Source organism: Peromyscus californicus, unplaced genomic scaffold, assembly GCF_007827085.1.
Source record: "Peromyscus californicus insignis strain IS unplaced genomic scaffold, ASM782708v3 Scaffold_9__1_contigs__length_137607984, whole genome shotgun sequence".
Taxonomy (NCBI): Eukaryota; Metazoa; Chordata; class Mammalia; order Rodentia; family Cricetidae; genus Peromyscus; species Peromyscus californicus.
In genome coordinates this window covers 76,675,389-76,699,463 of record NW_026294617.1, presented here as the reverse complement: position 1 = coordinate 76,699,463, position 24,075 = coordinate 76,675,389, and the positions used below count along the sequence as shown (strand labels likewise).

The 24,075-nt window shown below is 40.8% G+C and overlaps 1 protein-coding gene across 1 annotated transcript; it reads right to left on the bottom strand.

The window, feature by feature from the left end:
* Positions 1-12,889: 12,889 nt before the first annotated feature.
* Positions 12,890-22,312, bottom strand: LOC128106471 (2-Hydroxyacid oxidase 2-like). Its single transcript, XM_052731984.1, has 7 exons — positions 22,182-22,312; positions 21,024-21,175; positions 19,788-20,065; positions 18,199-18,393; positions 14,609-14,767; positions 14,236-14,305; positions 12,890-12,945 (listed from the first exon to the last, which is right to left on the bottom strand). Exons 1-7 carry the CDS (start codon positions 22,310-22,312, stop codon positions 12,890-12,892), a joined length of 1,041 nt encoding a protein of 346 aa, XP_052587944.1.
* Between the last annotated feature and the right edge of the window lie 1,763 nt (positions 22,313-24,075).

Here is a 24,075-nt window from a genome sequence, read left to right as displayed (position 1 = left end):
AGAAAGAACAGAGAGGTTAGAATAAACAGAATGCACTATATACATGTATAAAATTGACAATGAACAAATTTAATCATTTTTTTTAAAGAAAAATACCCCAAGACTTCAAGACTTTCATTCTAATTGAAGACTAGAATTACTGTCGAAGACTAGAATTACTGTCTAGGGCAAAACAATTTGTTGAGGAAAAGTATTTTATTCTCATCTATAAGATGGTTATCAGTAGAGTATCAAGTATCTGAACTATGACTGAAGAGCCAGTTATCATAAAGGAGGATGCATTGTACCCTTCCCTAAAAAAGAGAGGCTTAGGGTCATATCTGTTGTACTTGCTTGAGTACAGCTTAGCTGTCTTTGCTAGCAAGACATTGGAAGGAAAGAGAAGACTGTGACTCTAATTCCTACCTCCCACCGATTATCACTCTGCCTACCAGTTCTCTGGGGAAGACATGGGTGCTCTTAGTATGTGCTTCAGATCCTGAGAGTGATTGTGTGATACCCAACTACTAGAGTGACTCCAATATCTATTCCTCCTAATATTCACACTGTAGTGTGAATTCTAATTGGTCTTAATAATAAAAACCCAGAGTCAGATATCAAGGGTGAAAGCTGAAAGATCAGAGAAGCAGAGCAGCCAGCCGCTAGAGAGGCTTCTTGCCTCTAGAATCCTCAGATCGAAAAGGGGCCAAGATCCTGTCTCTGCCTGCCTTATATCCCTCTGTCCACCCAGCCGCATCACTTCCTGTTTCCTCCTCCCTAGTACTGGAATTAAGGACATGAGATCCCAAGTGCTGGGATTAAAGGTGTGTGCCACCACTGCCTGTCCTCTATGGTTAACTAGTTGCTAGCTCCACACTCTGATCTTCAGGCAAGCTTTATTTGTTAGAGCACAAACAAAACATCACTACAGTATACCCTATGTAATCCTTTTTCTTTGAATACAGCCTGAACTCAATAACTTGCTTCTAATGAATAGATTAAGGTGAACATGAAGGAATGCTACTACCATGATGAGGCTGGAAAGAATTGTGGCTTCCATCTAGCTTGCCCACTCTCTTTCCTGTATTAGTTACAATGAAATAGGATGCTGTGCTGGGGAGGACATTACATTGAGTAACTGAGGATAGTCAATGAGGAACAAGAATGGAGGTTCCTATTCAATAACATTCAAGGAACTAAGTTTCCCAGTAACCGTATAAGTGAGCTTGGAAGCTGATCTTCCTCTCCAGTTGAGTCTTCAGATAAGATCTCAACCCTCAGTATCCTGATACTTGAGGTTTCAAGAAGCCCTCAGCAAAGGTCCTAGAAAAGTTTTGCATCAGTGGCTGATGCTAAGAGACTGTGCAGTAGTGTGTGCTGAGTTTGACACAGCTTGTTACACAACAATGGAAAACTAATGTAAGTGGAGACTTTGGTGAAGATGGAATATTGATCTGGTGGTTGGGCACAAGCAGAACCTATCATTCCTTATAAAGTGATCACTGTAGAGTCACAACTATCTTTTTCTCTCTGAGCTACTTGGAGTGAATCATAAGGGGTATTAAGTCAGGATAGCACTGGGTTCAATTATTAATTCTATTCTAGATTTGGTTGTGGGCATGTCATGTTTAATGACATCTGTTAGAGTGAGACCTTACCTGGGTTTTACCCAAAATATGAAGTAATTCATTTGGAACTCTGACAATCTCAGAAAATTTAATAAAAAAAATCAAAGTTCCAGAGGTTTTCCTTGGGATTGTCCTATGGACCACTGTTGAGAGTTATATGCCAATTTCAGGTACCCATTTGATCTATAATTTATGATGTTTGTCAGAACCCTTGGGTTTACTTGGCAAACATATTGTTCTTAAGCTTCCCCAGGGAAAGTTTCATGCTTCATTAACTTTGAATCCCCAATATATATATGGTATATAGAAGTTTAATGGGTGTGTGTTACACATGCTAATAAATGAGTGGTGAATGTGTGGATGATTGATGATTGTGTCCATGCCTTTGTAGGTGTCTTAGTCTGCTTTGTACTGTTATAACATGGATATGAGAGGTGGGGTAATTTAGAATGAATTTATATGTGTCACAATCTGAGTATCTCTCTAGGATTGAGTGGCTGCATTTGTCAAGGGATAATTCGCTGGATCATTCCATAGCAGGCATGCAAAGAAATGGTGAGAAGAGATCAAGGGGAGACTAGACTCAACATTGTATAAAGAAACTACTCCCTTGGCAAGGAACCCACTCCAAAAATAGTGACACTAATCCAATTATGGGGGCAGAGTCCTCTTAGCCTAATTACTTTGAATTAGGCCTTATCTCCCAACACTGTTGGGTTGGGTGTTAAGTTTCCAGCACATTTTTGTTGTCATTGTTGTTTTGGGTGGGGGAGACACAAGAAATGATAGCAAAAGGCCAGGTCTAAAATTTCTACAAGTCAAATATAAGTCAGACTCAACTCAACTTCCCTTTAATAGACACCAGGGCTCTGTGTGCTGTTGCTCTTGCTAAGCTGATATGTGACTAAGAGGTGGTGAGAACTTGTAATCCACGAGGACTCAGGGAGGAGCAGGAGCCTTAGCTGATGTCAGAATTAAAGGAATGGGATTATTCATCATGGATGCAGATGACATGCTGAACTGAGGACTATAACTGATCACTCTCTGTGTGTCCACCCCACTTGTAGTGGCATAATACTATTTGGTTGACTTCAAAGCATTGATTCATAGCTATGTGAGACCTTAAAATTTATTTCAACCTTTGGGAAAAATTGTCTATGATTATACACTGTAACCAATACCGAATTTATTTGATCCCAGTTTTTAAGCATTCTGAATATTCAAGATAAACTATCTTCTCTGTGGCCTGAATTTTTCTGATAATGGACACTTTTTCAAGCTGCAAAATCACAATATTTCTTTATTGCTGATGGGGATACTTCTTTCTATTTCTGTTCTAGCTATTAAACCATCAAAAATGTGTCTGATAAAATAGGAATATGGAATAGTGGTAGAGTGCTTGCTTACCACTACGAAGGCCAGGGTTTTATCATTGGCACTCTAAAAACAATTTCCTTTTGCTGTGGTGAGAGTGAAGGTGACTGAAACCAGTTTGGAGGGCCAAGGCTGGGATTCTTATGATACCCCAGTCTGACTCTAATGTTTATCTTGGATGCCTGCTATGAGTGGACTCTATAGCTCAACTCTAGCCACAGCTCAGTTTTGATCAGAGGGAGTCAAGGGCTAAGTGACTTTCTTTTAAAAGAAAAAGGAATCATTGAAAAGACACAGTTGTTTACCCCCAAACGAATAAAAGATACTATGCTAGTTAATTCTGTCAACTTGACACATGGTAAAGTCAACTGGGAAGAGAAATCTCAATTGAAAAAAATGCCTCCTTCAGATTGACTTGGAGGCAAGTCTGTAAAGGGTTTTGCTTAATGATTGATATGGGAGGTCCCATCTCACTGTGGGAGTGTCAGCCCTGAACAGGTGGTCTTGGGTTGTATAAAACAAGCAAGCTGAGTGAGCCATGGAAATTAAACCAGTAAGGCAGCATTCTTCCGTGGTCCTTCCTTCAGTTCCTGCCTCCATGCTCATGCTTTGAGTTCCTGCTCTGACTTCCCTCAATGGTGACTATGACATGGAAATGTAAGCCAAATAAACTTGTTCCTTTCCCAAGCTGCTTTTTGTTATAGTGTTTTACCACAGCAACAGAAAGCAAGGCAGAGCAGATAGTTTACTCCAGAACCATTTATAAGAGATCATGGCCAAGGAGGACAGGTTCAAGTTTTCTCAAGTACCATATTCTACCATGGAAGTGGTTACATGGGACTCTATTAGTTGTAGAACAAAGAATTATGACATTCTTTGCTTTGGGGCTGGTGAAAGCTCATAGTCTGCTAAGCATGAGTTATAAGGATAGCTTTTTATTAAAGAGTCCATTTAATATTATATTCATGTATAGCTCAAATAAAATTGGTGTTGAATACTTTTAAAATGTTGTTATGTTTTTTATTAGTTCTGTGAGAGTTTCACATGACATGTTGTGGTCATAGTCAACACCCACCCCAGGCAACTTTTCTCAGATCTACCCTCCTTCCTACCCCACACAACAGCAACAATTTTCTTCTCCTTCTCCTTCTCCTTCTCCTTCTCCTTCTCCTTCTTCTTTTTCTTCTTCTTCTCCTCCTCCTCTTCCCCCTCCTCCTCCTATTCCTTCTCCTTCTTTCTCCTCCTCCTCTTCCATTTTTCTTCTTCCTTTAGCCTCCTATTCCTTCTTCTTTTCTTCTTGACCCATCGCGAGCAATGTGCTGCCCAAATATTCTTGAAAGCATGGCCTTCCACTGGAGCATGGTAGACTTACCAGGAGCTATAATCTTGGAGAAAAGTGTTTCTCCATCTTTAAACAGTTAAACAATTGCCCATAGCTCTTTAGCTAGGGGTAGTATTTTGTGTCCAAATCCCATTTGCAACCTGGGATTTGGTTTGACCTCCTCTTGCACAGGTTCTGTGCATGCTGGTACAACCACTGTGAGTTGTTATGTGCAACTGCCCTGTTGTGTCCCAAAGCCTCTTTCCTTGTTCTGATCAACAGTGTCTGTCCCTCCGAATCTCCATCATCTTTTTGCAGTGGACACTGAAACTTGGGAGGAGGGTGTGCATTGCATGTTTTATTTAGAGCTGGATATTCTGTGATCTTTTATTCCTTGAACCTCAGTCCCACCTCTGGCAAGATAGCCAGTTTAGGCACCATATCCACCAATACAAGGAGAGAATTCACTAGGGTCACTCTTGTAGATTCCAGGGAGTTTTCACTGCACTAGATTTCTACATTGCCTCGAAATGTCTCCCAAATCTAGGCATCTCTCTCTGTACTCTCTCCATAACTTCCACCCACCTGATCCCTTCTGTTCCCATCCCCACCTGCCCCGAATCTACCCACAATATCTATTCTATTTCCCCTTCCCAGGGAGATCCATGTGTCTCCATTGAGCTCTCTTTGTTACTTAGCCTTTCTGGGTGTGTGGAATGTAGCATGATTGTCCTTTAATTAACAGCTAATATCCACTTAGAAGTGGGTACATACTATGTTTGTCCTTCTGGGTTACCTCACTCAGGATGATATTTTCTAGTTCCTTCCATCTGCTACAAATTTCATAATGTCATAGTTTTTAACAGGTGAGTAATGCACCATTGTGTAAATTTACCACATTTTCTTTATTCTTCAGTTGAGGGCATTTTTCTTTATTCTTACTTCAGTTGAGAGACATCTATGTTGTTTCCACTTTCTGGCTATTATAATTAAAGCTGCAATGAACATGGTTGAGCAAGTGTTGTACAGTGGTAAGTATCCACATGACTTTTTCAAAAAGTCTTTTTTTTCATAGATAATCACAAGGATGTCAATTCATACATATTTGAGAAATGTCAGATTTTCACAGGAACCAAAAATAACTCATGATATTTTGACTCTGGTCTGTAATGTTTTAACTCTCTGTAATTCTTGGTGTTTTGCCATTTGATCTCGTAGACTCTTTAACACAAGTTTAGTTTCTCTCTCTCTCTCTCTCTCTCTCTCTCTCTCTCTCTCTCTCTCTCTCACTCACTCACTATCTCTCTGTCTTGTAGCAGGAGTCTTAAAAGTTCTTATTAATAAAATCAAACCTGAGGCCAGTTATTGGGATGAATGCTGGATCAGACAATCAGAACAAGCCACAGCTAACCTCACCTGGCCAACTTCTCTGTTGATCTTGTTTCCTCAGACTAGAAGCCTCTGAGTCCTCATATTCGAATGGCTCTCAGCTGAATTGTGTTGCTCAAAACCTAAAAGCTTAACCAGCCAAATGCCTCTAGTTTCTGGTCCTCACACCTTATATACCTTTCTGCTTTCTACCACCACTCCCTGGTATTAAAGGCTCGCTTTATGGGATTAAAGGCGTGTGTCACCATGCCTGGCCATTTCCAATGTGGCCTTGAACTCACAGAGATCCAGAGGGATTTCTACTTCTGGAGTGCTAGGATTAAAGGTGTGAGTGCCACCATTTTCTAGCTTTTGTATCTAGTGGCTGTTCTGTCTCTGACCCCAGATAAGTTTATTAGGGTGCACAATATTTTGGGGAACACAATACCACCACACTGTCTCCCTCTCCAACCTACCCTGCCCCTCTTCTCCTTTCCTGGAACTTCAGTTCACAAATGGATCCAGTGATTTCAACAAAAGGATCCAGTGAGTTCAACTATCTTTGGTGTACTGACATGGAATTTGGGTTTAAATAGAGGAATGATTTGGATAGGGGACAATAGGAATACGTAACTAATGATCAGTCCTGGTCAAGATGTGGTCCTGCCTGTGATTATCTTAGCTATAGTCCCATAAGGTACTCTGAAGACATGTGCTTTGCTTGAGCAAACAAGATGTCTTTGGGGGGATAGATTTCTTCTGCTCCAGGTTATAGTTTTTCATGGGTAACTGCCCTCATATCAGGGTGGGGGGAGTCTCTGAGAGCATCTCTAAATTTTACTCTGAAAAGAAGCAGCAGGGCCATCTACTCTGGACTTGGGTCGAGGCTAGGATAATATTTATGAAGGCAGAACTGCATAGTCACATTCTCCCCCATGGCGTTCATTTCCATCTTCAACTTTTCTCCTCCTTCCTTTAAAAATGTTTTCGGGATTGGCTCTATTGTGCTACCCAGGCAAGGTGCAGGGCCTGCTCTCCTGAGGGTTGCAGTTGATGAGGGGCAAGGACAGCTCTCAATCAGGGCCAGCCCTCCCACCTGCCTCAGGCATTGATGGGGGAAATCTCTCCCCTACCCATGTTGCCACATGACAGATGAGTAATGGGGACAGCTCTCCCATGCTCTCAACTTCAGGGGTAGCTCACCCACACCTCTGCATTACTCATCTGTCATGGGCATCATGGGTAGGGTAGATGCCCTCCCCCACCTCCAGCCCACCACCCATCAGTACCTGAGACAGGTGGGAGGACTGGCCCTGAGGCCATAAGAGCAGGAGAGCTGCTCCTGTCCCCCATCAGCTGCAACACTTGGGAGAACAGGCCCTGAACCCCACCAGGGCAGGACTATAGAGGCAATCCTATTGGCAGAGGTGTGAGTGAGCCAGCCCAACCTTGTGAGCATGAGAGAGCTCTCCCCATTTTCATCTGTCATATGGTGGGAGAGATGCCCCCCACATCTATACCTGAGGCAGTTGGGAGGGCAGGCCCTAATTTCATCAGAGCAGGAGAGCTTCCCTGCACCTCATTGTCTACAGAACTTGGAAGAGTGGTCCCCACACAACATTTGGGCAATGCATTGGAGCTGGCCATGAAGGTGTAGGTATGAGAGAACTGACCCTGAGGACTCGAAAGCAGGAGAACTGGCCCAGCCCCTTGCTCATCATTACAAGGTATGAACTCGCCAAGGCAATGCAGGAGAGCTCACCGTGATGGGGAGGACAGGGAAAGCTGGTGGGCTGACCAACCCTGCAACTACTGAGACCCAAAACCAGGGTTATGAGTTGACCCACCCCAACATCCACTCCATCTGTGATCTGCTAGAGCACATGAAGGGACCAATCCTGCACACCCAAAGCTGCAGGATCTCCATGACACAGGACAACAACAGAGTAACCAAGAGGAGTCCCAGTGAGGGCCCAGTATTGATAATGTAGCAGAAACCAGAGGACTCAAACCAGACCAATGATTCTTTGCAATGAACACTTGCATGTAAAGATATGGGTAAAAGGGTAAACTTTGTGACTCACTGTGTCACACTGCAGCTTCCATGTTGAGATTGATTTTTTTCTTCTTTTTTTCTCTTAAATTTTATTTTATTTTATTTTATTTTGGGGGGAGGTTGCAAGTGCAGAGGGTAGATACAAAGGATGGGGAAATGAATGGGATGGAGATACATGGTGTGAAAGACACAAGGAATAAATAAAAAAGAAAGTTTAAAAAATGTTTTAAGGAACTGGAGCAATGGCTCACTGTTTAAGGGAGTGTTGTACACTTGTTCTTGCACAACACCAGAGCTTGCTTCTCAGCACTGATGTCTGGTGGCTCACAACCACTTGTAGCTTCAGGTCTAGCGAATCCAACACCCTCCTCTGTCCTCCATGGGTGCCTGCACTCATGTGCACAGACACACGTAGATAGGCAAAATTAAAAATTTTTAAATGAAACAAAGTCTTTCAAAAATATTTTGGCAGAATATTTTTACAAGTTTTATATTGTGGTTTTCTTTAGACTACTTTATTTACAAAATTTATATATCAAATAGATCACAATTAAAGTACAAATTTCTAAGGTTTTTTTTTTTTTTAATATCTACTGTTGTAAAACTACCAACACTCTCTAAATTAGAGTATTTCTCACCCATGAAAAAGCCACCTACCCATTAGTAGTTGCTACTTGCTCTCCATTTCCATTCCTAACTCTGGGCAAATGTCTCTATAGATTTGTCCATTTGGACATTTCATAGAAAGGGGTTTATAGAATATTTTATTATTCTGCCAACTTCTTTTGTTTAGTATAATTTTTAAGGTTTACCCAGGTTGTGGTGTATTTCAGTACTTTGTTCTTTTTATTGAAAATACTTTAGAAATGAGAAAAATGCAAAGAAGAAAAGTAAAAGCAAATTCTTGTTGCAAGATAGCATTGCTGACACATGGATGTGCCTCTTTCTCACCTCTTGGGTGATTTTGTGTACTTGTAAGTGTGCATTTGCATTTGTGTTCCTGTGTGCCATTGAGATAATGGCAGATGTAGTGTTACATCCTGTTTGTGGCACCTGGTTATACTCAAAAGTGGTTTCTCGTTGGGCAGTGGTGGCACATGCCTTTAATCCTAGCACTCTGGGGACAGATGCAGTGGATCTCTGTGAGTTCTAGGATAGCCAGGTCTACACACAGAAACCCTGTCTTAAAAAACAAAAACAAGTGGCTTCTCATGACATCGTTTTTCTTTGAAAACATGTTCTTGTGACATTCCATCAAGTAAATACACTACAAGTAACAACTTTTTCCTTATTGTTGAAAATTTAGGTGATTTTTTCATATTCTTACTATTAAGTAATTACAAATAATCTTGAATTGGAACTCACAAGAAATTTAAAAGGAAACACACACACACACACACACACACACACACACACACACACACACACACACACGTGTGATCACTTTATGTCAATATTCTGATTCTTGTAATTCCACTCCTTTGAAAAGAAGAAGGTAAATTGTCATGTCTCCCAGCATTTACCTTCCTTTCTAAATCAAATTAAGTTCTTAAGAACCACAGCTAGTTTTATAAATATTTAAACAGTTGTAGTCATTAGGTGTTGAAGAAGACATAAGAAGACAAGTGTCTTACTTGTAAAACTGTAAATTGAAGCAAGTTTGTCTCTGACAAAAATGATTTAAATATTCACCCACTCGACCCAATGAGTCCGCTAAAAAAAATATAAGGAGTGGATTGTTAAGATCAAGCCAAGAGGAACAGAAGGGGTAGCTCTGTGTTTAAGAGCACTTATTGCTCAGACAGAGGATTTTTGTTCAGTCCCTAACACCCACATGGTAGCTCACAACTGTCTGTAACTTCAGATCTAGGGGTTCCAACACCATTCCTGGCATCTGGAGACAGCACACACATATGTGGTGCACATCATGCATACCGTCACTCATACACATATAAAAAATCAAATATTTTTTAAGATGATCAAGAGTCATATGACTCACCTTGTCCATAAGAATCTTGACATAAAAACCCTAATACATTTAGTATTTATTGTCTTTTAGTGTGCATCAAATACATTACCCATTTTGTCCTCTGACAGCTGGAATTGAACCCAAAACCTCATGCACAATGATTAAATGTGATCTACCACTGAGATACATTCCTTCAGTGGGAATTAATATTTTACATAGATTATTTTAAATAACAGTTTGAGTTTGAGAGCAAAATTGGATAGGAAGTGCACGGTTCCCAAAGTTTCACAGCACATCAATGCACAGCCTCCTTACACCAATATCCTGAACTGAAAGGATGCATTTGCTACATCAGGCAACCTGCACTGGCCCTCTCTCTCCATGGTTTTTTGCTTTTTCCACAATGTCATACATTTAGAATTTTACAATATGCAGCTTTTTATGACCAGCTTCTTTCACTTGGCGACATACCTTTAAGGTTCTCCAAGTCTCTTCATGGTTTGATAGCTTTTTTCCTTCTGGGAACTGAATAATATCTGTTTGTACCAACATTTATCAATGAACTTACTAAAGAACATCATGGCAGTTACCAAGTTTGGGCAGTTGGGAATGGAGTTCCTGTGAAGAGTCTCATACTGTTGTTTCGATGTATGTGGACATAGATTTAAACGTATTTGGGTAAACACCATGGCTCCCAGTTGCCAGTTCATCCAACAAAGATGTTTAGTTTTGTGGAAACTGACGAACCGTTTTACAAAGTGGCTGTGCTGTTTTATATGTTCACCAGCAATGCACATCCTTGCTGACATTCGTTGCTCATGGTGGTTGGATTTTTCCACACTCCAGTAGGTATACAGTGGAATCCTGTTGTTTCAGTTTGTAGTTCCTTAATATGCATGGTGTTGAGCATCTTTCTACCTGCCTATTTTCTATCTTCATCCTTCCATTGGTGTAGGATCTGATCGTGTCTTTTGTCTACTTTATATCCGGTCATATTGTAATACAGAGTACTTTCAAGTTTTAAACCATTTATTTCTGAAATTTAAATTGCATTTCTTTTGAAGTGACTGAAGTAATGCCATCTTCTCCTGACTTCACTGTGTATCTGCTTAGATACTTCTCAGCCCTCTGCCCTACAACAGTCATGTCTGCCTTGACAACCCATTTGAGATTTCTATGACTATAACCATGGTCCAGATGTATGAGTCAAAGTAATTAATGTTTAAAATAATCAAAACATGTTTAAGTAGAAAATAATTTTCATGTTATGCCTGAAATAACTATGTTTTGACTAAAAATATGTTGCAAGTTTACTCTGACCCTTACCTGGTGTTGATGTAATTGTGGCTTTTGCTTTGAAAGATGCGGTGCCCCTGAGCTTCAGTGCCGAGAGAAACAGGAGCCTGCTCTTGGTCACTGGTCAAAATTAAAGGGCTATGATACTCTGAATTGGCTTAGTTAGTGTGGTAGCCTGTATCTTTCTCAAATGAAACTATTACACTTTGGATCAGTGTGTAATTTTATGCTCATGCTCCCAGTTGGCACTCAATTGGCACTCTCCGTATGTAATAGCCATAGTTTCTTCCTTTAGAATTTTCAACTATCTGTTGGTGCCTAGAAGAAAAAGTAGCTTAATTGTTATTTTAAATCTAGGGTTCAGAAAAGGCAGGAATATCACTCAAGTGGATATATTCAAGGAGCACTTACATTTTTAGACAAAATAATGCTACTATCTGCTAGTCAAATTATATGCCCCTGGACTTTTCTGTTCTTGTTGTTCTTTTGGGGGCTGTTGTTTGTTTGTTTTTGTTTTTTCAAGACATGGTTTCTCTGTGTAGACCAAGCTGGGCTTGAACTCACAGAGATTTGCCTTCCTGTCTCCCGATGACTGGGATTAAAGGCACGCTCCACTATGCATTGCACACTGTAGACCAGGCCCTCTACCAATTAGTTATTAAGAAAATCCTTCCAAGACATGGCCACAGGCTAATCTGATTGAATGAGTCCTTCAGTTGGGGTTCCCTCTTCCCAGGAGACTCTAGGTCTATGTCAGGTTGACAGCTGAAGCTAACTATGACCATCACTGAGGCCAATCAGTACTGAGGCATTCTTACTTTGTTTCTAATGTGATGAGAATGGTGGAACTAAAGGTACTGGTGTATAAATGGAGGGATAGAGAAGTACCTGGTGCCTGACACAGAATTCCGTGATATAGAAACACTGGTCTAAAGAATGATTAAAGGAGTCTAGGGCTGTAAAACATGTTAAAGAAGAGCAAAGTCCATCTAGATGTGATCATATCTCCAGGAAATGAATGAGGCTGGTTTATTATGCATGAGTTTGCATCAGACCGTGTTCTGGGAGACTTCTGAGTAGCAGAAGTTTTCTCAGTCTATAATCTTTACAGTTATTTTAAGTCTATAAACTGTAATGAAAAGATGTACATTTTTGGGCAAAACTAAATACCAGAATAATGATGTCTTCTTTTTCACATATTGGTGAAAGACTGGAATTGTTCATTTTAATCTAGTCATAGAGTCTTGAAAATAAATTTCAAAATCTTCCTTTTGCTATTTCTTTTTTTGGAGGCCAGTTGCTATCTGCTATTGGAGGACATTCAGAAATAGATCATAAAATTTCTGTAATATCCTGTGACAGAACCTTGAATAATTCAAACATTCATCTGATCTCTGCTGTTTTATGTTTCAGACTTTGACTATATGAATTAAAATTTTAAAATTCCCAAAATGTCTTGTAGGATAGAATGAGCAAAACTACATCAAGGTAAGCCTATCCCATTTCTTTTTGAACATATATTTTTATTTTAATTGATACATAGTAATTGCACAAATTATGGTATAGTAAAGCATTTCAATAATGTACAATGTACATAATAATCAGATGAAGTTAACTGGTATGCCACATGAGACGTAACTATTTCCTTTCGTGCTGGAACATGGTTATTTGACATAGTCAATTAATTATTAGAAACTGTAGTTATCCTGTAGAGCATTAGATATTATTCCTTCAAAAAAATATACTGTGATGGGAGCTGTTAGTTGTCTTTTCTCCATCCCTCTCTATTTCGGAGGGTGCAGGACTCAAACTACTTGATAGGATGAGGCACAAGAGTAATAGCATTGCACACCGCACTGAAGACTTCTCTTCCCCTTGCAGGCAGTCTCAGTAGATCTTTATAATCTGGGGAACTGAATCAGGTCTGGACTGATCTCAGTGACTGATCGGCAGCCTGGAAGAACCACGTAATTATGAGCTTGCTTCTAGGCAGGCGAGAGGGCTTAGCAGGGAAAGGTCCCTGGATCCATATCTGATGACCTGGGTTTGAGTCCCACAAAATGGATGGAAAGAAGCAACTCCCAGGAATTGTCCTTTCACCTCCATGCCTGCTCCTGCACAACCTCTCTGTCTCTGTCTCTCTCTGTCTCTGTCTTTCCCCACCCTCACCCCCGTGTATGAATGTGTGTGTGTGTGTGTGTGTGTGTGTGTGTGTGTGTGTGTGTGTGAGTGTGTGTGTGTATGTGTGTGTATGTCTTTTTCTCTCTATCACAGAGCTTATTTCTCTTTCTCCATAGGCATGGGATGATGTGACAGGAGCAAGCTTTTAATCTTTGTGCTTACCTTGATAAAGTATTATTCACATCGAATGGATATTTAATTCTGGTTCGGTGGGAATCAATAATCTTATAGTTGCTCATAGTTTACACACAGCCACATTAAAATGTAAGAACACACACATACACACACACACACACACACACACACACACACACACACACACACACACACAATTTTAGCACGAAAAACCTAACAGCATACACTAGAAGTCTTTGGCCTTTGCTCAGTTCTGCTAAGGTGGGTGTACTTAGGCAGTATATGCTAGTCTGTGAGGAAGAATAGACTCAGGGATACTGTAGCAGATGGGGTGAGTACCCATATACCAAAAGCCTTCTAGGGAACTTTCTGTCAAGGAAAGATCATTCATTATCAGAAGATCTTAATTAGGATGTAACATGAAGATGAGAGCTGAGCTTCCACATGGAAACTGAAAAAAAGAAAGAAAGCAGAGCTAGCATGGTGGCCCGGGGAGTCGTGAGAAAGGACAGGGAGAAGGCCTGGTGATGAAAGGGCTGAGAGAACTCATTAAGAGGCTGTGTGGTATTGAACTTGATGTAGCCACCTTCACCTCCACACACACGCATCACAAAAGTGTACCCACCAAGAGATTCTTTTCCTGAAAGAAAGTAGGAAATGGTTGAATTTCACTCCAGGGGTGGGAGCCTTAGGCAGCCCCAGAGTGAACTAACTTCGCACTGACAGTGAGTCTGAGAACAGTACAGGGTTTCCACTGTCGGAGAGCACTCCTCAATCTCTTTGTGGAACATTTCTACCCTGTTCTGTCTTCAGGACAACTACCAAGACAAGGCAGCGTTAACCAGAGTGAAGGATTTCAGCTTCTGTCTGTAGACTAGCCACCTGAAGCTCTGAATGGGGGGTGAGGGGGAAAGAACAGAATACATACCTGAAAGGGTCATAGACCTGTGGAGCTCTGTTTTTAAAATATTTAAAACTTCCTTAACACCATGTTCACCCTGAAAAGTAGGAGAAGGGAGACAGAGCTTTGAGAGAACATTCTGACCACCTGTTGGGTACAAGCTGTGTGCACAGTCATAACAGTTGCTTGGAGAATAGAATCGATGAAATAAGAATTATGTAGAGACTAAAAACAAAGGGTGAAGGTAAGGGTGAGGGCTGAGGAACACAGCAGAGGCCTGAAGGTGAGGTGACCTGAAACTGTTTTGCAAGAAATTTAGGAAATGTCTTCATTGCAAGTTGGATTACAGAAAACCATTGCAATGAATGCCAACTCCAGACTCTCATGCTAGCAATCCTACCTTGTAGGCAAGGCCCCAGAGGATTGGTCTCCCAATGAAAACACACTTAGCCCCAAGGGCCAGTGCCTTCAGCACATCATTGCCAGTTCGAACCCCACCATCCATGTAGACTTCAATTTTCCCTTTGACAGCGGCCACCACTTCTGTCAGAGCATCAATCTGAAAGAGAAATGCACACCTAGATTCAGGTATTTCTGTTTTGTTTCTCATGGGCTCAGGAGATGAATGTCCTCTCAAAGTAGAACAGGGCCGGGAAATACAAGCAAAGGCTAAGTCCAGTAGTGCTTGCAGTTGTGGGAACTCAGCATCCTCCCCCTGAGGCCTGGAGACTCCTGAGGACCAGATGAGACTCTCACTCACTGTCCCTCCTGCTACTTTCCCTTTTACATCCAGTCTAGCCTCTGCCTTTTTAGAAGATCCCCTCCATGTTGGATGTGCTTGGCTCCTGCTTTCATATTCAGGGGACATCTTCCCACTCACAGTGTTCACTTGGGCACTACAGAACCTGCTGTCCTTCATTTTCCTTCTATCATCTCTGTTTCTGAGATGTCATAGTGAGAGATGGGGACTAAGTCTTTCCTAGAAGAATAAATATGACCAGTCATGGCCTGAGTGTCTAAACATCAGCCAGTTTTGGGGAACGGCAACAGCATTTCTTAAGTCTTCATGAATGGGTAACTCGTCCCCAGTGTCCTCATCTGAGATGTAAAAATAGGAGTGTAGCAGCAACAACGCAAAGGACAAAGGTACACCTCTGGAAGACAAAGGAAAACGAGGTCACTTTGTCCTGGTTTCTCTCAGTTCCAGACATAGACGCTAAGTTGTCTTACCCACCCCCATCCCCATCCAGCACCAGCAGGTGCCTGGCTCCTCCAGGTCTACAAGGAGGAGGACAGCAGGCCCCTCCTGAGGTTTGGGATGAGGGTCCTTGAAGAGGGGGTTCTGGGCTCCTTTGGTTACTATCTGTGTTCCTCTGAAGGAACCCAAGAAGAGGCATTGAAACAGAGGCCCCAGGCCCTGACACTGTTGAAGGAACCCATCAGAAATCTGCCTGAGTCTGAACAGAGTAATAATTTAAAAAAAAACAGGGAGGAAATAATTTTGTCCTTTGATGTATGTATGGAGTACTGGATGTATTTCGGATTTATATAATAACTGGTAAAAACTCATGTCCCAGTGTTATTTGGAATATGTTTATGGTGCTTTGAAAAAGGAAATAAGTATATTTATAAAAACTCCTCTAGTCATACTCAGTACTGCAGGTGATAATAATTTAGAAATAGAATGCAGAAGTCAAGAGTGGTAGTGCCTATAAACCCAGCAGAGGTGAGGAGATCCAGGAGTTCAGGGTCAGCCTGGGCTACAAAAAACTCTCAGAAGAACCAAAAATAGGGCCTGTGAGATATTTCATAGGGTGAAGGCATTTGTTGCACCCATCCATACACATAGACACAGATGAACATACACATACACACACACACACACACACACACACACACACACACACACACACACACCAAATAAATAAATAAATAAATAAATGTAAAAAGTAAAAAGCAAATATATGAAATAATAAAAGTAGAAATTGATTTCAGCCTATGGTGCAGAGTGGCCCATTTTTAATGAGTCAGAACAGGACATTTACTGAAGTTCTCTGAAAATGCAGTGTCTTGATTCCAAGAGGAAGCACAAAGACTGTTTTCTATGGAAACTCACAGAACAGGCTTACTCATCCCTTTTAAGGATTTTCGTTTGCAGATGCAATTCTGAGAGACCTTGTTCAGGCTTAATGATGAGACAGAATTGTTGGTAAGGTTAAAGTCCAAAGCTGCATTCTTGTCCTTAACCTGGTTTCCTTGTTGGTTCAACACTCTGGTTTGAGTCACTGCTCAGAGAGAGGAGTGTTTTCTCGAGACAATTTCCACTGAGGTTTTGTTTTTTTTTTGTTGTATCAAACTTTTTGCTCATTGAAAGTAAATATACAAGAAGAAATGGAAAAAAAGCAGATACAAAAGCTATTATTAACAATGAAGCCCTATTAACTCAGACAGTGAGCGAGATTTGTAAGCCAGGTCCCTGAAAAGCCAGGGCCCCTTTCCAATCCCATGTTCTCTTCTGTGTTGAGAGGCACCCACAACTATCCCTCTCAATCCAGCTTTCACTGAGAGACTCAGCCCAGTGAGCCTTTCTCCATACAGGCCTGTCCTTCCAATGTTCTCACCAGCGAGGGCCTGGTAGAGAAGGAGTGGCAGGCGCCTGAAATCACTCAGCTCCACAAGCCTCAGAACACAGCTGGAGCAGCTTTGGAATTTCTGCTTCTTGGAATAGTCTTTTAAAGAATTAATCAAAGACACATGTTTTAGTTTTACAGATGGTCACTGATACATTGTTTAAAATAGTTAAAAAAAATAAGTCAGATATAGTGGCACACACCTGTAATTGCCACTCTCGGGGATCAGAGATAGGAAGACCGAGGATCCAAAGCTAGTATGGGCTATATGGTGTGACCTTGTCTAAAACAACAAACAAACCAAACAAAGAAGAAACCAAGTAGAGAAATCCTGGAATCAATGCAGATGTTCAACAATAAGGGGTTGATTATATAAATTGCCCATTCATGACGCATCATTAAAAAGAAGAGAGACTTATAAATAATGAAAGTATGTGCCTAATACATTGGGTAACTGAAAAGAAGGAAATTGTGAAACATATTAATATGTGTATATTTTTAAAACAAAAAAAAGATTTATTTGTATTAATAAGTACCAATAACAACCCACCAATGATTGTGATAAAATTTAGGGGTGTTTTTAATCATTTCCTTTTGTTCAGGGATATTTTATGAGGCAAAAGGAACTAAGGAGGAAAAAGCTTCCCTTCTGTTTGTTAAAATGAGAATAGCTTTTGGGGAAAAGATAGCATAAACATATCTACAAAGACAAATTAATAACCGACTCCCATTTAAATATTTTCCCTATTTCCCTTTGCTCATTTTCTTTCTCACCAAAAAACCGTGCAGAACGGACACACATTTGTGAGCTAGTGTAAGCTAGTGTAGCTCTTAATGAATGATTCATCAGTGCTCTATGCACTAGTGAATCAGGCCATTTCAGATCCAGTATGAAAACTACTTGTGCGTCCACTTGAGACGCTGCTCCTCCCTGCATTGTGTCAGATAGGAAATCTTAAGGTTTCTAAAAATCCATGAAGACACATCAGCTTTAGTCTGATCACTTCAGCTGGCTGAAGCAGGGTCCTCAATGCCTTTGAACATCTCCCTTAGTCTACCTCAGTATCTATTGTGAACTTGTACACATTAGTCGATGTCTCTAGACTCCAGTATCCTAACTGTACAACAGAAACAGGATGTATCTGTTTCTCAGCAGTCTTACAAGGTTTAGATATGTTACACATACAGTTCACAAAAATAGTCATGTGTATAATGTATTTTTAGTAATTAACCATCCTTAAAATCAATAGATAATACCCATGATAAGTGAGAGGACAATGTGTACCAGATTTAGGAGGGGGTTTTGGTGTAGACATCCATAGAGCATTTAGAAACATCCCTCTGTAGTCATCCTACTTACTGAAGCAGGAACCTCATCAAGCTGCCTACCACCATGGCTGGAAACAAGGATGCCTTGGACATTGTGTTTCACTGCTAATTCTGCATCCTCTTTCGTCAAAATCCCTTTGAGGATAATGGGCAATTGAGTCATACTCTGAAGCAAGGAGAGATCATTCCAGCAGAAAGTTGTACTTGGCAAATGTATAGAATTTCTCTGTAGGGAATGAGAAGGTAAATGTTAGTCCCAAATTCTCACATCACTTGATTTACTCAAAAAATGACACAAACCTGGAGCACTCATATTTATAAGCTATGAAACCCAAACAACACTACCCAACACTGATTATTACTCCTTCCTCTCACAAAAGCTTTATAAAGAATTTCTACTTCAATGACTTGTTCATTGTCCATTAATCAATGTCTTTGCTTGATAATTACTCTAGGATTTGGAGACACAATGACAGATATGGCAAATCTATCTTTAAAGGGGTGCAGAGTTCCGTATGTAAGATGAAGAAGAAAAATAGTTACAGGTCAGTTTGACATTTTCTTTCTTTTTTCTTTTCTCTCTCTCTATTTCTCCTTCTCCTTCTCCTTCTTCTTCTTCCTCATGTAACAGCTCTGGCTGTCCTGGAACTTGCTTTGTAGACCAGGCTTGGACCCTGGTTCCCAATGAGGGTCTGAGCAGACTTAGATCTCTGAGTAGTTTGAGGCCTGACTCTGCCTCCAGAGTGCTGGGGATTAAAGACATGGGCTATCCCCATCCAGCCACTTTGACATTTTATGGTTGAGCTATGCATGGACTAATAAAACCAAAGCAATAAGAACCTTAAGCAGGTCCTGCCTCACCATATCCAGAGGATTTCCTTAAATTTTGATGTGTCTCCTGGTTCAAGTACACCCAGAAAAATCATAGCTGCCCACAGGCTGAAAAGACCAATGTCACTATAACCATGATTTTCACTCTCAGGGGCATGACATCTCTTTCCATGGTTAGAATTTAACAAAGGAAGTGTCCTTTGTAGTCCCTTAATTGAATGGTTTCCAAAAGATGTGCTGTGGAGCCTTGATGCTTCTGGAGGAGTTTTAAGTTTCAAGGCAGCAGATTGGACCCCAGCTGGCTGGACTAGCTAGCTATACACCTGTGCTGTGAGTGTCCTCTTCTGAGAGTCAGTTTGTCTATATATTCCATGCAAAATAATCACTTCCTGAGTCCATCATGAAATAGAAAATATTAGATGAATAGTTTACTCTCCAATTCCTGCACAGCTCCTCTCGAAGGCTCTCCTGTTTCCCAACATCAACCTTGGTTGAGCATCTCTGATGACAGGCTGAGCAGCTTCAGAGATGGGAGCATTTGGTCTTAAGTTCTGCCTGGAAGCTCTGGCAGCTGAAACCTGGTCAGCCACTTTAACTGCTACCCCTCTAGTATCTGCCACAACAAGGCAGGTAGGGGAAAAGAAGGCATGAGAGAGGGAGGAAGGACAGGAGAGATGGGTGATGAAGGAAGGAGGGGAGGAGAAGGAAAGAGGGAGACACAATAATGGTCTCTCCTCATTCTAAACTCTTCTTATAAGTAATGCCCTTTGAGTCTGGTATCTTTCTCACCTCTTCAGGTGGTAGGAGGTCCTTCAGCATTGCCTTTAAATTCATTTGGTTTCTTATAATCCGTCTCCTTTTGCCAAGTATTGGTGCATCTGTAGTGATCACCAAAGCTTTGAAACCCAAGGCTTCTACTCTCTGAATCAGCTGCCTGTTGAGCTCCCAATCTGACTGCACACAGAGTTGGAACCATCTGAAGCCTCTGGGGGCAGCAGCAACAATGTCTTCCAGGGTACAGCTGGCATAAATGCTGGTAATGTAGCAGACATCGGCTTCCTGAGCAGCTGCAAAGCAGAGGGTGTGAACCAGTTTGGAAGGCAGAGTTTTTTGAAGTAGCCTCTGACCAGGTTGCCCAGTGAGTGTAGAGAAAGCCCAAGTTCATTCTACTTCCTCACAGGGCAGGATGAGAGATTGTTTGGTTCAATAGAGAGGCCTAGTGCTTGTGTTCTCTTCTGTGTAAGCTGCTCTGTAAACCTTGGTTTTGATGATGAAGATTTTCTAACAAGAGATGTTACTGAATCCCCAGAGATGCCATTGGGTGTATTATACCGTTCAGGCAGGAAAGCAAACCTCCTATGAGTTCCTGGGTAGAAGAGAGGGGATTTAGAGACAGGAGATGTTCCACTGCAAAATCATGAGCTTTGTAGTGGAAGATGAACATAACTGAAAATAAGAAGACTGAGTACCACTCCTCCTTCCCTATGTGGCTTTATTAGTTCCTCTATTTATCAAATGGAAAAGATAATACTATGTGTCATGGCTATAAAATTATTATTTTTTATTTCCTGCCTTCATCATTTCAGTGTCTCCCCAGCAGGTTAATCTCACTATGGTGCTACATTAGTGGCCAGAGAATGTGGCCTAATCAAAAATTAATGCCAATGCATGTATTTTTACAGTCTACATCCAATGCTATGCAAATGGTTAAGCAATATATATATATATATATATATATATATATATATATATATATATTGCAAGACACAGCTTCTTTGTGTATCCTTCACCATCCTAGAACTAGCTTTGTACACCAGGCTGGCCTTGAACTCACAGAGATCCTCCTGCCTCTGCCTCCCAAGTGATGGAATTAAAGGCACTGCCCAGCTTTGCCATCATTCTTAATTCCAACAAGATTGATGCCCCCTAAGGGCTTTATGTAAGAAGTCTTGATGCTCCAGCTGTCCCTTCTCAGGGTGAGGCCTCTCACTCTCTTCTGGCCTTCTGGAAAGGGATGATTCATACCTCTGGCTGTGCTCCTCTCTCCATCTGGCCAGGCCATAGAGTGAAAAGCCGTGGGTGCGATGCAAATGGGGGCCGAGATCTCCTGCCCTTGGATTGTAGTTCTGGTGTCCACCTCTGACACATCTCTCAGGTACCTGGGGCGGAGGCGGATTCTGCACTAGACAATAAGGTGGATTATTCTCTAGCGTGATGATGCTTTCTGCAGCTGGGACCCTGGTTCCTAATGAGGGTCTGAGCAGACTTAGATCTCTAAGCCCTTGGTGGGATTAGTTGGTTGATCTTGAGCAAGCAGTGTAGGCTCAGGGGGAGGCTAATCACCAGGAAACCATTTCCCCACATGAACCCAGCAACCCCTGAGCTGTTGGTGAACTGGAGTCCCCCACAGCCTCTGTGTTGCTCTGTCAGAGAACTGCTCCTGTGGCTTGCCACTCAGTGTTAGAAGCTTAATTTAGTCTTTATCAGCAGTGACTAGACAGGGAAAGAAAAGGAAGAAAGGAATTTTAGGTGTCCCCAGAAAGAAAGACAAGGCAATTAAAAGGATCCAAATCCTAAGAAAACAATCATGTCTCCCCACTCCTCCTGCCCCGACCACCTCAGAAGATTGATTCATTTGACTTATACACTGCTGTAGGGAAGGTAGCGGAGTCCACAAATGACATCAAAAACATTATTCAATGACAGATAGAAGCTTGGCTATAGCTATGGTTGGTCGACATATGCTCCAGCCCTTAGTGTTCAAGTCCAACTCTCACCCTAAACACCCTTGGATCTTATTTTCTCCAAACTTGAGTCCCTTCCCCTCCATTATATTTTTCTCCTCCAAGGCTGAGGTTTTAGGAACCCAAGAGCTCCAGATCTACATGCAGGATTCTCTATCAGACATCCCGGCTGGTCCTGTTCCATCTTCACTTGTTTACAAAGTTGCTGGCATACAGAGAACTGATAACTCACTTCCCCTAGATCTAAGAAGATTCTCTCTACAAAACTTCTCCCCAGCTCCCTATGCCTCGTCCCCCACGCCATGATAAACCAGCACAGAAGCCAGCCATTTTCCTGTATATGTTGTGTTCGCTAAAGACAGACACCAGAACTGTCACCGTCTAAGGAGTTCTCAAGCAATGCACATTAGAGTAACAATGCAAAGGATAAAGAGAAGACCTTTTAAATGCTGCGATGTTTTCCTTGTATGTGATGCCCTCATCAGCTTCTCCTTCAATAATGTCCCACAATGACTTAGATAGCAGCTCTTGTGCACGTGCCTCAAAGTCTGCCACACACACCAAAGACATTTCTGGACCTTCAAAAAACAAAACCCAAACCAACCCAATGAGAACACTGTGGACATAAAAAGAGGCTAACCTCTGACATAATACTTTGTTATTTATTTAGTTACAAGAAATAATCACGATTAGGAATCATCCCTTATATATGACTCACATCTGATCCCACACGGGTCTGCCAGGACCTCTAGCACAAGGTAATGATGAGATTGATAAACTTTTTATAGGAAATGTGCTGGAGGCCTCAGAATTTCATGAAAAAAATCATGTCAATACTAAGGGTTTAAAAAAGGATTTTTTCATAACCTGGCAACAAGCCAAGGAAATTATAAGGAAACATCCTACTTGTTCTTTATACAATCTAACTCCACTATCAGCAGGATGTAATAACCTAAAGGGTACTCAGAGGAATGAAATCTGGCAGATGGATGTGTTTCATTTTGTAGAATTTGGAAAATTGAAATATTTATACCACATCGTTGATACCTATTCAAAATTTCAATGGGCAACTGCTCTGAGTTCCGAAAAGGCAGATTCTGTAATCACACATTTGCTAGAAGTTATGGCCATCATGGGTATAACTATACAAATTAAAACTGACAATGCTCCAGCATTGTCTCTGGTCAAATGAAACAGTTTTTTGCTTATTACAATATAAAGCATATTACAGATATACCACACAATCCTATAGGCCAAGCAGTCATAGGAAGATCAAATCAAACTCTAAAGGATATGCTAAATAAATAAAAAGGGGTTAAAATAAAACCCCAGAAATATATTGCATAATGCTTTATTAACTTTGAATTTTCTCAGGGCTAATAAGAAAGGAACAACAGCTACAGAGAGACATTAGATAATAGGAAAAAACTACAGAATTAAATCACCCTGTGTACTTTAAAGATGTGCTGACCTCAGAATGGAAACCAGCATGTGTGTTAGGTGGGGGATGAGGTTTTGCTTTTGTTTCCACAGAAGAAGAAAAGCTGTGGATACCATCATACTTGATAAAGGTTCAATTTGAACAAGAGAGACATCTTAATTAGAAGAGGTGATAGTTCACCAACCAGCATGACCATCCAATTTAAATTAATTTATATCACTAACAAATGCTGTTCATTTGATCAGATATAACTTGCCAAAAGAGAACCTCCCCAAAGTTAAGGTTGGGGAAGGGTTTTGTTTTTGTCTTTCAGGAGAATAAAAGTTAAAGAATTTGAAGACCACTGGACAAATGAGACATCTGAAGAAAAAGGACAAATCATCCAGAAAAAAAGAAATGTCCCAAGAAAAAAAGTAAATTGGCCTATTGGTATATCATATATCTAACAGGATAAAATTTCGTAAGTCTTCCTAAATGTTCTCTACAGACATATAACACAAATGGTCATTATATAGTCCCAGTTCAATTAAGAATTAAAGCTGGCTTTGGAATTGGAGTGTGACTCTTTCTTTCTTTAAACCCAAGCATGCTTGTTAAAAGAAAATGCAAAATCTCTGTATCATGTCAGAAGAGCCACCTGATATGGGACAGAAGATAAATCAAAATTAAGGGACTATTCTATTGCTATTGATCTCATGATCCTTCGTTTTTATTTTGACTCTTTAAAACTTTTCTTAAGGTAAGAATTTTATATCAAAATTTATAAGATTAATATGTATATATATTAAACTTTTATCATGATATTAATGGTCATATAAAGTACTAACTAATTCAGAAAAAAGGCTTTATCTAGCTTCCTATACATGATTTCAGGTTTGAGTCTCTATCAGTT

What these genes read in the sequence shown, in the direction of transcription:
- LOC128106471 (XM_052731984.1), bottom strand. Translation starts at nt 22,312, where the DNA reads ATGTCTTTGGTGTGTGTGGCAGACTTTGAGGCACGTGCACAAGAGCTG. An exon ending in AACATCGCAGCATTTAAAAG is followed by an intron (nt 21,176 to 22,181) that starts GTCTTCTCTTTA and finishes TGTCTAGTGCAG; the next exon opens with AATCCGCCTCCGCCCCAGGT. An exon ending in AGAGAGGAGCACAGCCAGAG is followed by an intron (nt 20,066 to 21,023) that starts GTATGAATCATC and finishes TCTGCTTTGCAG; the next exon opens with CTGCTCAGGAAGCCGATGTC.